The sequence below is a fragment of the Cebus imitator genome, unplaced genomic scaffold, assembly GCF_001604975.1.
Source record: "Cebus imitator isolate Cc_AM_T3 unplaced genomic scaffold, Cebus_imitator-1.0 Scaffold49, whole genome shotgun sequence".
Taxonomy (NCBI): Eukaryota; Metazoa; Chordata; class Mammalia; order Primates; family Cebidae; genus Cebus; species Cebus imitator.
In genome coordinates this window covers 1,685,860-1,701,044 of record NW_016107364.1, presented here as the reverse complement: position 1 = coordinate 1,701,044, position 15,185 = coordinate 1,685,860, and the positions used below count along the sequence as shown (strand labels likewise).

Here is a 15,185-nt window from a genome sequence, read left to right as displayed (position 1 = left end):
TAGGTGATGGGGAGGAAGGCAGCAAATCACACTGCCACGTGTGTACCTATGCAACAATTTTGCATGTTCTTCACATGTACCCCAAAACCTAAAATCCAATAAAATAAATAAATTGGAAAAAAAAAGAACTAGAGAAGCAAGAGCAAAAAATTCAAAAGCTAGCAGAAGATAAGAAATAACTAAGATCAGAGTAGAATTGAAGGAGACAGAGGCACAAAAAACCCTTCAAAAAATCAGTGAATCCAGGAGCTGATTTTTTGAAAAGATTAACAAAATAGATAGACCACTAGCCATACTAATAAGAAAAGAGAGAATAATTACAATAAAAAATGATTAAAGGGAGATCACTACTGATCACACAGAAATACAAACTACCATCAGAGAATACTGTAAACACCTCTATGCAAATAAAGTAAAAAATCTAGAAAAAATGGATAAATTCCTGGACACATACACCCTCCCAAGACTAAACGAGGAAGAAGTTGAATCCCTGAATAGACCAATAACAAGTTCTGAAATTGAGGCAGTAATTAATAGCCTATGAACTAGAAAAAAAAATGCCCAGGACTAGACGAATTCACAGCTGAATTCTACCTGAGGTGCAAAGAGGAGCTGGTACCATTTCTTCTGAAACTATTCCAAACAACAGAAAAAGGGACACTTCTCCCTAAGTCATTTTATGAGACCAGCATCATCCTGATACCAAAACCTGGTAGAAACACAACGAAACAAAGAAAGTTTCAGGTCAATATCCCTGATGAACATCAATGTGAAAATCCTCAATAAAATACTAGCAAACTGAATCAATGCAACACATCTAAAAGCTTATCCGCCATAGTTGTCAGCTTCATCCCTGGGATGCAAGATTTGTTCAGCATACACAAATCAATAAACATAATCTATCACATAAAGAGAACCAATGACAAAGCCACATAATTAATAGATGCAGACAAGGCCTTCAATAAAATTCAACATCACTTTATACTAAAAGCTCTCAATAAACTAGATACTGATGGAACATATCTTAAAATAATGAGTGCTATTTATGACAAACCCATAGCCAATATCATACTGAATGGGCAAAAGCTGGAAGCATTCACTTTGAAAACCAGCATAAGACAAGGATGCCCTCTCTCACCACTCCTATTCAACATAGTATTGGAAGTTCTGGCCAGGGCAATCAGGCATGTGAAAAAATTAAAGATATTCAAATAGGAAGAGAGGAAGTCAACTTGTCTGAAACTGTCTCTGTCTTGCAGGTGACATGATTGTGTATTTATAAAACCCCATTGTCTCAGCCCCAAATCTCCACAAGCTGATAAGTAACTTCAGCAAAGTGTCAGGATACAAAATCAGTGTGTAAAAATCACAAGCATTCCTATATGCCAATAATAGAGAGCCAAATAATGGGTGAACTCCCATTCACAATTGCTGCAAAGAGAATAAGATACCTAGGAATACAACTCACAAGGGATGTGAAGGACCTCTTCAAGGAGAACTACAAACCACTGTTTAAGGAAATAACAGAGGACACAAACAAATGGAGAAACATTCCATGCTCATGGATAGGAAGAATAAATATCATGAAAATAGCTATACTGCCAAAGTAATTTATAGATTCAATGCTATTCCCATTAAGAAACCATTGACTTCCTTCACAGAATTTAAAAAAACTATTTTAAATTTCATATGGAACCAAAAAGGAGTCTGTATAGCTAAGACAATCCTAAGCAAAAAGAACAAAGCTGGAGGTATCCTGCTACCTGACTTCAAACTATATTACAAGGCTACAATAACCAAAACAGATATATAGACCAGTGGAACAAGCAGAGGCTTCAGAAATAATGCCACATACCTAAAACCATCTGATCTTTGACAAGCCTGACAAAAACAAGCAATGGGAAAAGGATTCCCTATTTAATAAATGATGTTGGGAAAACTGGCTAGCCATATGCAGAAAACTGAAACTGGACCCCTTTCTTACACCTTAAACAAAAGTTAAGATGGATTAAAGACTTACATGTAAGATCTAAAACCATAAAAACTCCAGAAGAAAACCTAGGCACTACCATTCAGGACATAGGCATGGGCAAAGACTTCATGACTAAAACACCAAAAGCACTGGCAACAAAGGCCAAAATTAACAAATGGGACCTAATTAAACTAAAGGGCTTCTGCATAGCAAAAGCAACTATCATCAGAGTTAACAGGCAACCTACAGAATGGGATAAAAGTTTTAAATCTATCCATCTGACAAAGGGCTAATATCCAGAATCTACAAGGAACTGAAACAAATTTACAAGAAAAAAGCAAGCAACCCCATAAAAAAGTGGGCAAAGGATATGAACAGACACTTCTCAAAAGAAGACATTTATGTGGGCAACAAATATATGAAAAAAAGCTCATCATCTTTAGTCATTAGAGAAATGCAAATCAAAACCACAATGAGAAAACATCTCATGCCAGTTAGAATGGTGATCATTAAAAAGTTAGGCAACAACAGATGCTGGAGAGAATGTGGAGAAACAGGACCACTTTTACACTGTTGGTAGGAGTGTAAGTTAGTTCATCCACTGTGGAAGACAGTATGGCAATTCCTCAAGGATCTTGAACCAGAAATGCCATTTGACCCAGCAATCCCATTACTGGGTGTATACCCAAAGGTTTATAAGTCATTCTACTATAAAGACACATGCAGACATATGTTTATTGCAGCACTCTTCACAATAGCAAAGACTTGGAACCAACCCAAATACCCATCAATGAAAGACTGGATAAAGAAAATGTGGCACATGTACACTGTAGAATACTATGCAGCCATAAAAAGAGATGAGTTCATGTCCTTTGCAGGGACATGGATGAAGCTGGAAACATCATTCTCAGCAAACTAACACAGGAACAGAAAACCAAACACTGCATATTATCACTGGTAAGTGGGTGTTGAACAGTGAAAACACATGGACACAGGGAGGTGAACAGCACACACTGTGGCCTATTGGGTGGTGGGGGCCAAGGGCAGGGATAGCACTAGGAGAAATACCTATTGTAGATGTTGGGTTGATGAGTGCAGCAAACCATCATGGCACATGTATACCTATGTAGCAAACCTGCACTGTATCCCAGAACTTAAAGTTTAATTAACAAAAATTTTTTTTGACAAAGGGATAAAATGTTCTCTGACCTAACTGGGCTCACACTCCAGAGGGGACATTTCTCTAACGGCAGTTGATTGTTCTTTTGAAATTTGAGTCATCAGAGTCTCAGCACAATTTTCTGACGTAATTAGGGCTACTGTCATTGCCATCAGTTGACAAATGAAGAGACGACACATATACAGTAAGGAATTTGCTGGAGTCAATCAGATAAATTGTGAAAGATTTAGGATGAGGATTTCAGATTACTGGACCATGATAAATTTTCAGACATTGAGTTGGAGTAACATTTGAATACAAAAATATTTTTTTAAAAAAATTATAAACATCGAAGTTATATTCTGTTGTATGTTGAATGTATTTACTACATCAGGCATAAAAGATCATCTTTGTTTATTTACTATTTTTTTTTTTATTTTTAGACAGAGTCTCTCTCTGTTGCCCAGGCTAGAGTGCAGTGGCATGATCTCAGCTCACTGAAACCTCTGCCTCCTGGCTTCAAATGAATCTTGTCCTTCAGCCTACTGGGTAGCTGGGATTACAGGCATGTGCCACCACGCTGGGATAATTTTTGTATTTTTAGTAGAGACGGGGGTTTACCATGTTGCCCATGCTGGTCTCGAACTCCTGGTCTCAAATGAACCACCTGCCCAAACCTCCCAAAGTGCTGGAATTACAGGCGTGAGCCACTACGCCCGGCCTATTTACTATTTTAATAGTTATTTTGTTCTAAAAAAGATTTTGTATAAATGATCAGCAGCTTATTTGAATGAGGTCTTTGGCAAATGCATGCTCTTTATACTTCTGTTTTTCTTAAGGTGTAAAACCCAGCTTAATTGAGAAACAAATATAAATCTATTACGAGTGAGAAACATTTAGGAGACTCTAAAGCAAAAACTCTCTTTTTCCTGTAGCTTATTGTATTTTTTTGTTGGAGTCTTTGTTTTTGTTACTCAATATTTAATGTATCTTTTCTTTATTTTCCTGCCTTACTTTTTATGGCTTCTGGTTGAATTCCTAATTCCTACATTTTTTTTTTCTCCTAGGTAAAACCGATAACCAATATATCCCCTATGTGGCTGGAGGGACAGTTTTACTCTTGTTTGTTATCTCAATTACCATCATCATTGTCATTTTCCTTAGCCGGTGAGTAGAGCAACTTATCCTGAATCTTGTTCAGCATGAGTAATTCTGATGTTATAGGTTCTCTATTAATAACCCAATAATTTGTCAAGCTGTCTCAGCATTCACACTTATATTTTTGAGAGTACTGTTCTAACACAAAGGAGGAGATATAGCTGTAATGTTACAGAGAAAGCTGGAATAGTTCATTTAAGAATTAGTAGAAGCTGCTGGTCCGGCCCTTTTGTATTCTGCCTGATGCCTCTGCTCTGTATCCTGCCCTGCTTTCTCCTCCTCCGAGGAAAAAGCTGTCGGTGAGGGGATGGTGTGTGTGTGCATGGATAACACAGCACGAGATGGATACAGATTCTGAGAAGGGGAAGAGCAAGTTTAACAGTGATAATGCCTTTCATTTATTCATTCATCAAATATTTATTGTGCATAGCAGTGAACAAGAGATAATGAAGCTCACATCCTAATAAGCAAACAACATAATTTCAAATGGTTGTATATTCTCAGAACCAAGCAATCTAGATGCTTAAAATTACTAAGAAGAAGGAATTGGAGGGTGCTGCCCGAGAGAGAGCAGGAAGCCATTGGCTTATACTAAATTTTTTTGTGTTTTATTGGCTGGTCACAGATACATGTGCCTGAAGTTCCAGCTACTCAGGGGGCTGAGGCTGGAGGATTGCTTGAGCCCAAGAGTTCAAGTCCATCCTAGGCAACATAGCAAGACCCTGTCAATTTCAAAAATTGAAAATTAAAAAAAATATTTTACTGTCTTGTGGCACAGTTGGGAATTTTCTAGGATATTCTTGATTGAGGTATTTCTTCACCTTGCAGCCCTGCTGTGCTTATCAACTCACTTATGTAGGTATTTGTTGCATATCTTTGCTGTAATCATAGCAGGTTAAAATTATTCCTTATAGTGTATTACAACTAAAGTGTTATCTTCTTAAGGGAGGAGGGGACCACAGTTTTGATGACTATATTTTGCATGTCTGGCATATCATAGACAATATATGTTTGCTGGGTAAGTGAGTATGTCCATCTGTACTCTTCTCTTTCAGTAATATTACCAAATACACCATATTCACACACACACACGCGCCTTGTTAATAGGATTTCCAGTAGGTCTCTCCATCTTGTCTCTTCATCCTTGACCTTGACCTCTGGCTCTTTGGCAGCTGTCATCACTGCTCCCTTTTTTGGTAATGTCTCCAACCTGCTCTCAGCTATAGTTTTTTTTTCTCTAACCCATCCAGTTTCCCTGGTTCTTCTTCTGAAAGCTGGGTTGGCATGTCATCCTCTTGTTCAATATCTTTGATTATCTACCAGAATAATGTTAAAACTCATTAACCTGTCATTGAAGTTGCCCTACATTCTGACTGAAACCTAATTTTTATTCCCACTTTATCCTTAATGTATTCTCCCTGATGTTGATAAATTTTGTGAAAACTGCAGCACACCCAAGGCTCTCCCCATCTGGTTTGCTACCAAAATGCTGTTTCCCCACATTTGGCTGCATTCCTGTGTATCATTCAAGGTGTGAAACACCTGTCCCCTCTGTGAGCTCTGCACTGTTCTCTGTCCCTGCAAATAGACATGATGTCACCATCTGGAATCATCATGTACTTCTCTGCTACTCCTCATCCTGCTTTGTGTTTTAATCACTTTCATGCTTGTCATTCTTTCTATTCATAATGGCAGAGTTTGTGTTTTATTCATATTTTTAGTATTTGATAGCATTTAGCACTATTCTGTCCAAATAATGAATACTCAATAAATATTGTCTAATTAAACTGAAATATGACATCAGGTCATTTTACCTTTTTCCCCATCACAGATTGCCCTTAAGTCTTTCCCTGACCAGAAATTAGCAAATGGAAGTAAGGAACCAAGGTGTTAGGGGCACCACAGACTCCTCTACTGCTTCACCTTGGCAATGGAAAACATCCTAAGGGCAGAGACGGCAGAGGGAGCACACAGGAACCGGGCAATGTGACTAAGAGACAGCGAGTGGCGACAAACCTCCACAGGGTCACAGATGTTGGACAGGATAGATTTTGCTTCATGAAAATGCATCACTTTTACATGAATAGCTAAATTGAATGGTAGAATATATTGTCCCACTTGGTTAAATGTGATAAAAGGAGATTAGTAGACTTGAATTTGTAATCACGGACGCACACCACAAGGGAAAAAGCGATTGTTCTTTCTACCTTGTCACTAGTATCAGTTTGTGGTTGTTACTTCAGATGGAAATGCTTTGAAAGATGGCCCAAGGGCTCCAACAATGACCTTCTGAACTCTGTTTTTCCAACTGTTTAAAATAATCCTGCATCATCAGATGTATTGACTTGGATAGAAGCCAACATAAATCAGACAGTGTCCCTGAACAAAAGTGAATTCTTCAGCAGAGAAGCTGCTGCCAATTCCTCCAGCACACGGGCTACTCGGCGCCTTGTAGCCTGTGTGTTGGAGGAACTGGCAGCAGCTTCTCTGCCCCTGGTTTGCTGTTTTCATGCAGAGATAGCAACAGTAACACGAGTAAGTGACCATGGCTAGGGAAAGGGCCTCTGATTGGCAAGTGTGAAAGGAGCCAAAATACGGCCAGGCGCAGTGGCACACACCTATAATCCCATTACTTTGGGAAGCTGATGTGGGTGTATCATTTGAGTTCAGGAGTTCGAGACTAGCCTGGCCAACATGGTGAAACCCCATTTCTACTAAAAATACAAAAATTAGCTGGGCGTGATGGCAGGCTTCTGCAGTCTCAGCCACTCAGGGGCTGACACAGGAGAATCGCTTGGACCCGGGAGGTGGAGGTTGCAGTGAGCCGAGATTGCACCACTGCATTCCAGCCTGAATGACAAGAGTGAGATTCTGTCTCAAAAACAAACAAAAAGAAAGTGCCAAAATATGTTCTATAGACGTACACCTCAGTGTACAAAATAATGTTTAGGGAGAAAAATCTTAGATACTTATTTTATATTCATTGTGAGCATCGGCATTAACAACGAATAGGGAGCTTTGTTTTTCCCATTTCAGCACTGAAATCTCTCATCCTGGGAAACTCCTTAGTCCCAGGCAAACTGGAATGGCTGGTCAACATAATCTAACTGTGATATGTTTATTTTTCATTTTTATTTTCTTAACATTTATTTTAAGTTCAGGGATACATGTGCAGGATGTGCAGGTTAGTTACATAGGTACATATGTGTCATGGGATTTGTTGTACAGATTATTTCATCACCCAGGTATTAAGCCTAGTACCCAATAGTTATTTTTTCTGATCCTCTCATCCCTCCATCCTCTGCCGTTCAGTAGGCACCAGTGTGTGTTTTTCCCTTCTATGTGCGCATGTATTCTCATCATTTAGCTTCCACTTATAGGTGAGAACATGTGGTTTTCTGTTCCTGCATTAGTTTGCTAAGGATAATAGCCTCCAGCTCTATCCATGTCCCTGCAAAGGACATGATCTCATTTCTTTTTATGGCTGCATAGTATTCTGTGGTGCATGTATATCATATTTTCTTTATCCAGTTTATCATTGATGAATATTTAGGTTGACTCCATGTCTTGCTATCATGAATAGTGATGCAATGAACATACATATGCATGTGTCTTATAATAGAATGATTTATATTCCTTTGGGCATATACCCAGTAATGGGATTGGTGGGGCGAATGGTGTTTCTGTCTCTAGGTCTTTGAGGAATCACCACATTGTCTTCCACAATGATTGAACTAATTTTTAATTTTTTTTGGAACCATGGAGAGTTTATTGAATCCTGTAGTTGCAGATGGTCCGTTCAGCTACAGTGAAGTGATTTCAGAAGTTGTAGAGCTTAATAGTCAAGAGGGAGAGCATTGGATTTAAATTCCAATACTACCACTAACTAATCATGTGATTTTGGGCAAATTACTCTTCCTCTTCGTACCTTAGTTTCCAAACCTGTTAAAGATAAAGTTTTGATGAAATCTTAATAAAAGAATCTATATAAGTGATTTAATAAAATAATCCATACAAGTGATTTAGAATAACACCCAGAAATTTTTATAAAGCTTCATTATATTATTGTCATTTAAGAAGTTACACTGTTGGCATTTAAAATAAATTTTAATTGTGGAAAATGTCTTAAATCTGAGGTTATTTGGGGAAGGCTATAAGCCATTTATGTAGTAACTCACTATAAATCATTCTTAGTAAAGTCACTGAGATTAATTACTAATGCACAATGGTTAGATATCCATTTAGTTGCCCTCATCATCTGGGAGCACTTTGGAGAAGACAGGGAAAAAAAGTGTAGGTTAACAGAATTTTGGATAAATGTACATTAAGCTACTTTACTATATTAGAAAGTGGGTGTGGGCTAGGGGTGCAGTGAGGTATAGAGTTCAGTGCTGAAATATCATCTTTATATCCTTTATTGAATATGCATACCAGAAGAAGGAGAAGGAGAGAGAGAAGAGATTTATTTACAGAGTCCTGGGATACAACGAAGAAGGTAAGCTTATAAAGAACTTGTCATTTTTTTCTTTTGTAATTTACAAATGCAGAATCACTCTCTTTTGCAGTTAGCAATCTTATATTTTATTGTCCTTTTTGTAACCTGACTATGCAATTGCCTGCAATTTAAATATCAGCTATTTGGAGAAAGTTATTTTCTGAACTATTCTATTTTTACTGCCCTCTAAAACTAAGTTTTCTTATGTGAATATAAATAAAGGAGCAATTACCCTGACGTAATAACAATCAACACTATGAAGCCTAAATCTTTGTTCCTTTTCTAGGGCTGCTGTGACAAATTCCCAAACCTGGGTGACTTTAAACAACAGAAATCTATTTTCCCACAATTCTAGAGGGTTGAAGTATAAACAGTGTCAGAAGGACTGATTTCTTTGTGGGATGAGAAGCCATCCCATGCTTCTGTCCAGCTTCTGGCAGCGCTGGCGATCCTTGGCTGGTAGATCCATCTCTCTAATCTCTGCCTCTCTCATCACATGATGTTCTCACCTGTGTGTATGTGTCTGCCTTCCTTCTTTTCTCATGAAGACCCCAGTCATCTGGACTTAAGCACCCACTCTTCTCCAGCACAGTATTGTTTCAGCTTAACTAATTACATCTGCAAGGATCCTATTTTCAAATGAGGTCACATTATGAGGTTCTGAGGAGGAATTTGCAGAGGACAATATCCAACCCAGGAGAAGACATAATGTTTTCGTGTCATAAGGCTATCGTGGTGGCTAAAATGCATAAAAGACCCAGACACGTAGCAAGCACGTAGAAGAACATATTCCACGATACTCATTATTATCATTATCTTTGAAGTTGTTATTAATTAATGTATACTTAGGTTATCCAGCCAAAGAACTTTTTTATTTCCTTATGGGTTGCAGAAGTTTGATGAGCTGTAAAAGTTTCTTCCTTATTCTGCCTTGCTCCTGCCCTTTATTGTTTAACAGACTAGAAACTTCTGGGTTTGCAGATAAGAGGGATATGTATTTTTATGCTCATTATCCCCACTATACTTTAGGTCTCTCTAACACATAGCATTCTGTTTATGAAATTTCACAAAACAAACAAACAAAAAAAACCCGTTTCTATGGATTGAACATTTGTGCCGTCCCAAAATTCATATGTTAAAGTCCTAACCCCCAATGTGATGATATTAGGAGGGAGAGACTTGGGGACGTAATTAGATCATGAGGGTACAATCCTCATGATTGGGATTAGCACCTTAAAAGGACAGAAGAGCTTGCTTCCTCTTTCTGTTCTTTGCAATGTGAGGATACTGAGAAGACGGTTGTCTGCAAACCAAGAAATGCACCCTCAGGCCTTCACCAGACTTTTTTTTTTTTTTTCTCAAGTTAGGAAGATATTTTCTTGATCTTGGATTTCCCAATCTCCAGAGCTGTGAGGAATAAGTATTTGTCATTTAAGCAATGCGGTCTACAATATTTTGTGACAGCAGCCCAAACTAAGACAAAAATTTCCTCAAATGCTATCCAAAAGTATATAAATTTCTCTTCATTTTAATTACATGCAATTGAATTCTACACGGCCAAAAGCCAAGTGCCAAAAATGTTCTGACAATCCAACATGTGTTCATCAGACACCTTCAAAATTTATCAGTTTAACTTTTTTTTTTTTTATTAAGTAGTTACTTTTGTAAGAATTTTTGTTTGTTTCTTGGCAAAAAAACATAGATTGTTTCTTGGTGCCAACTTGTTTTGTTTTCATCAGCCACTTCAGCAAACAAATTGGTACTCTGTCATATACAATTTTGGGATTCCCTTCTTCATCCTTAATACTTTACTCATGCCAATCCAGTCACATTTATTGTTGTGAATTTGGGGTATGAAAAGGAGCTTTGCAACTGTCTATATTAGGTATCCAACATTTTCAGGCTTTGGTAGAAAAATATTTTGAAGGATTATGAAAAAGTAGTTTGGACTGTCAAAAAAAGACATTGGAACTATTTCATTCACTTTTTAAAAAGATAACCTGTATAAGTAAGCATGGCACTTGCATTTTCATTTTGCCTTCTTTTTAAAAACACTGAAGTCTGGCCGGGCATGGTGGCTTACGCCTGTAATCCCGATACTTTGGAAGGCTGAGGCAGGTGGATCATCTGAAGTCAGGAGTTCGAGACCAGCCTGGCCAACATGGTGAAACTCTGTCTCTATTAAAAATACAAAAATTAGCCAGACGTGACTGTACATGCCTGTAATCCCAGCTACTCAGGAGGCTGAGGCAAGAGAATTGCTTGTACCTGGGACCTGGAGGTTGCAGTGAGCCAAAATCGTGTCACTGCCCTTCAGCTTGGGCAACAGAGCAAGACTGACTCAAGAAAAACAACACAATCTAAAATTATAAATTACTCATCAAAAGACCTTTCTCTAGTCTCTTTCTCACCTTGTCTTTCTTTTTTCACACCTGCATATTTTCTGTTACATACATACATATGTGATCAAAGTGACTTGATTACAGCAGAGAAGATTAATGATTATACAATATCATCCTGAAAGTGAATGTCAGTTTATGTCATTAATTTTTACATGTTAAGTTGCTTCTTTTTTAAAGTTCAGACACTGTGTACTTTGAAAACATTTTTTAAGACATTCATTCAACAAACATTAATTGATAGTATGCAAAATGCTATATTAAAATTTCCATATAAAAATCATAATATTGTTCTTATCAAAATAGCTTAACGTTGGGAGAGGGAATTCCCTCTCCCAATTGAAACAGGTAATTCTTAGCACAATACAATAAGTAGTAATCTAGACTAGGTTTCTGTTGTATCTCGCTCAAGAATGTGATTTCTTAGAGTTCAATACAATGAGGATAATGTTTTATCAAATTAATTATAATGGAAATTTGTTCCATGTCATGTCTGCATTAACAAGAGGTATGTTTTGAATGTCTTCATTAGTTGTTGAAATGCAGTGAATTATTGACACTCTCTGCTGTTTGTATTTCTAGGCACCCAGCAACTCTACAAGTCCCATCTCTACCAATCAGTCTACCAGCCAATCCGTGGATGATGCAAGAGAGGATATTTATGTCAACTACCCAACCTTCTCTCATAGACCAAAGACTAGAGTTTAAGCTTATTCTTGACATGAGTGCATTAATAATGACTCTCATGTACTCATGCATGGATCTTTATTCAATTTCTTTCCACAACCCAGGGTCTACCTTAGATACTAGTTGACTGAATTGAGTTCATTTGGTAGGAAAAATATTACCTAAAAAACATTTTTCACAGAAGTGTTTCAGAAAACCTGACTCTAACTTGTTTACACACAAAAGGAAACTTACTGAATCATATAATAGAGTGAGCCAGGGGAGATTAAGCTTTAGGCAGGAGCTATTTATCAGGGCTTAAAAGTTGTGTCTATAATTAAGTAATTAAGGATGGGCATAAACTGGCTTCTGAATCCCTTTCCACAGTGTTGGAACCATCTCCTTGGTCTTGGCCTCACTCTCATGCAGGCTTTCCTCTTGTGTTGGCAAGATGGATGCCAAATCTTGGCAATTTGTACGCCAACCCTTGGCAATTTGTACATCTTGTTCCTGTCCGGTAGAGAGTTTCCTTCTCTAATAGAGCAAAGGTTATTTTTTTCATTGTCAAATAGGCATTATGACCAGAAAGGATAGAATGGCTTAAGTCAATGAGGGGTTTACTTCTAGAGCAGAGAGCAGGGTCAAAGCACAGTACTGAGAAATTCAGAGCAAGGTTAAAAGAGAGATGGAGAGTCTCAGAGCTGGGGAGTTTACCAACAAATGTTGACTGCAGTGATTAACCAAGACATTTTTGGTTAACTAAGTGAAAAGTGAAATATGGGGTGGATTCTGGAAGTGGGGAATCTCTCCTCAAACTTGTAGAATCTGCTCTGTCAGCATAGCCCAGAAAAATACCTGGCAATAGAATAAATGAATAGTCAAGGGGAAGATAAATGTGAGCGGGCAATCGCTTCCCTTACTATTCTCCTATATATTTACCTCCCATTCTGTATAGAATTCTTGCCACCATCCCAGGTCTAACCTTAGGAGCAAATGTAGTAGATAGTCCAATAATAAATAACCTTTTGGACATTGTTTTTTATTTTTTCTACTTTTGAGAATTATTTTTAATATGTAAGTTCTCTCAAAAGGATCAGACACTTAGGCATTATTTTTTTAATGATTATGTGAAACTTGAATATAATAACACCACGTCTAACTGTCACTTTTTTATCCACATAGAAAAAGTGACAGTTGGAAGTGGTGGTATATGATGGTAGGGTAGAAATTTGAGAGGGAAAAAAGAAATTGGAAGGGTACAGGCAACAGAAGAACAGAATCAAACCATAGAAAAATACAAAGGGAAACTTCTGCTTCACAATTTGGACAATGACAGCCCTAATGACTTCACCAACGGTCAAAGCAATTAGACACCAGACCTGATCTTGTTTAAATTCTGGATATAGGCAAACAACGAAAAGCATTTGCGAAACTGAATAAAACTGTCATGGTCACCTTGAAAGCACAGTGGTCATTATCAAATATAGTGATCATTCATGTCTAAAAGATTCATTATTTGTCTCTAAAGATTTCTAAAGACTACCATCTAGAAAAGATTCATTATGAAGGCTGTATTTAAATATCACTGTTGTCGACTTCACGATAATCTTAAATGAAACAAATCCAAATTTTTCTGTTGCCTAGACAGATTCTAAAATGTAATTTACACTTTTAAGCTGACTAGTGATTATCTTACGATTTTAGCCTTAAGCACTATGTATACCAAATAGTGCAATTATCTTGTGAATTACAGAAATGGTAAATGCCCACATTTCTGTGAGTTAGAAAATTTGTGAGTTTTTAACAAAAAAAAACCCACCCACATTTTCAGAAGTGAAAAAATAAAAATGACCATTTCCCAGTTGTACTTAAGTATATGCAAGAAGAGTAAACTCTCATTTTTATTACGTTTGCTTAAAGATCCTTTTATACCTGGATTCATGAAATGTTTCCACAAATATATTAATGTAACAAACTTGAAAGGCAGTTTACAAGAAACCACTCTACTGTCAGATCAATCAAAAATTTCGTGGGTGAATTTATTGGTTTGCATGGTAAAGCAAGCTTAGCATCAATTAAAAGGTAAATAATTTCCTTTTCTGAATGGTAAAGACAATCAAAATATTACTTTCTGGAAACCTCTGATAACCAAATTCTCAATGATTGGTGTATGTGAGAAGGAAAACATTTTTACAGTTGTAGCATCGGGAAATATAAACCCAATTTCAAGAGAAAACATAATGACTGGGGGTGGAAGGCACAGTGCAGTCAGATGCCATTGTTCTGGTGGTTTCCACTGGGAACTTCATAGAAGACTTTTGTTACAAAACCACTGAAGTGTTGCAAAGCCTCCAGAACATTTGGAACTTGTCTCTTTTTCCTTGGGTATTTTTGTGTTTTTGGTCTCTTATGCAAAGTGTCAGTGAGAACTATTTACTCTGTCCTTTCTTCTCTATATATTCTTCCTCTACAGAGTGCAGGATTTTTTCAGGAATTTGGAGCCATCCTAAGTCCTCCCAAAAATTCTCTGACCTCCTCTGATGCTCCTGTTATACCGTCAGGAGTAAATACTGATGAAATTCCGTTCATTCATTGTCTTTCTCTGGACGTCTTTACTTACCAAAGCACTTTCATTGCAATCTTTCTGACATCATCCCTAATTCATGATAGTTTTGGAACTCACCCTGCTATGTTTCTCTCCATCTACGCTTTTGCACCTACGATTCTGGTTGTTACTAAGAAAACAGATCAAAACAGATCCACAGAATAAAAGATCAGAATTGCAGTAAATTATGTTTTAAGTATAGATATCTTTTGCAAGGTGCTGCTTTGGAAGCAAAATGCTTCTTAAGTTTTTTATATATATACACACATTTTGAATGCCATTAATATTTACGTTAAAGTAACCAATTAAAGGAATTTACTTTGTGATAGTAAGGTAGGTAGATTTGTTAAGCATCATTGTGTAATACACAGTTTTGTCAGGGAAAAAACACATCTTATTGACCCATGATGACTATGCATTAACTATATTATGTGAGACCTTCAAACTTTAAAGAACTTTATGTATAATATGTTGAGAAAATAAAATAGAAATCTCATTTACTTGTAATCATGCTTAAAATGAAAGGCAGATAGGTGAGGATATAATTTTTAGTAAAAACTCCAATTTATGTTTTAAGTTTTATTACTAAAATACTATATTTATAAACTTAAAATATATGGGCTATGAATTTAAAAGACAAAAATACTTTTGGTAGGCATTCTTTTATTGTGAACATCCAAGTTATATTGGTTTATATAGAACGGTACTAAGTAAAAATTACAGCTTTATGA

General features: G+C 37.0%; 1 protein-coding gene across 6 annotated transcripts in view; it reads left to right on the top strand.

The window, feature by feature from the left end:
- The window catches only part of CD226 (CD226 molecule), a 115,168-nt gene extending 100,254 nt beyond the window's left edge, over nt 1–14,914 (top strand). For 3 of the 6 annotated variants that reach the window (XM_037738125.1, XM_037738127.1, XM_037738126.1), the window contains exons 5-6: nt 4,199–4,298; nt 11,766–14,914. In XM_037738125.1, coding sequence (XP_037594053.1) covers nt 4,199–4,298; nt 11,766–11,997 — 332 coding nt within the window. In that variant the 3' untranslated portion in view covers nt 11,998–14,914. Of the gene's footprint in view, nt 1–4,198; nt 4,299–4,914; nt 5,379–8,723; nt 8,785–11,765 lie in introns of those variants that run through there. The other 3 variants (XM_017527513.2, XM_017527517.2, XM_017527518.2) reach the window with 3 other exon arrangements.
- The last annotated feature ends 271 nt before the right edge of the window (nt 14,915–15,185 follow it).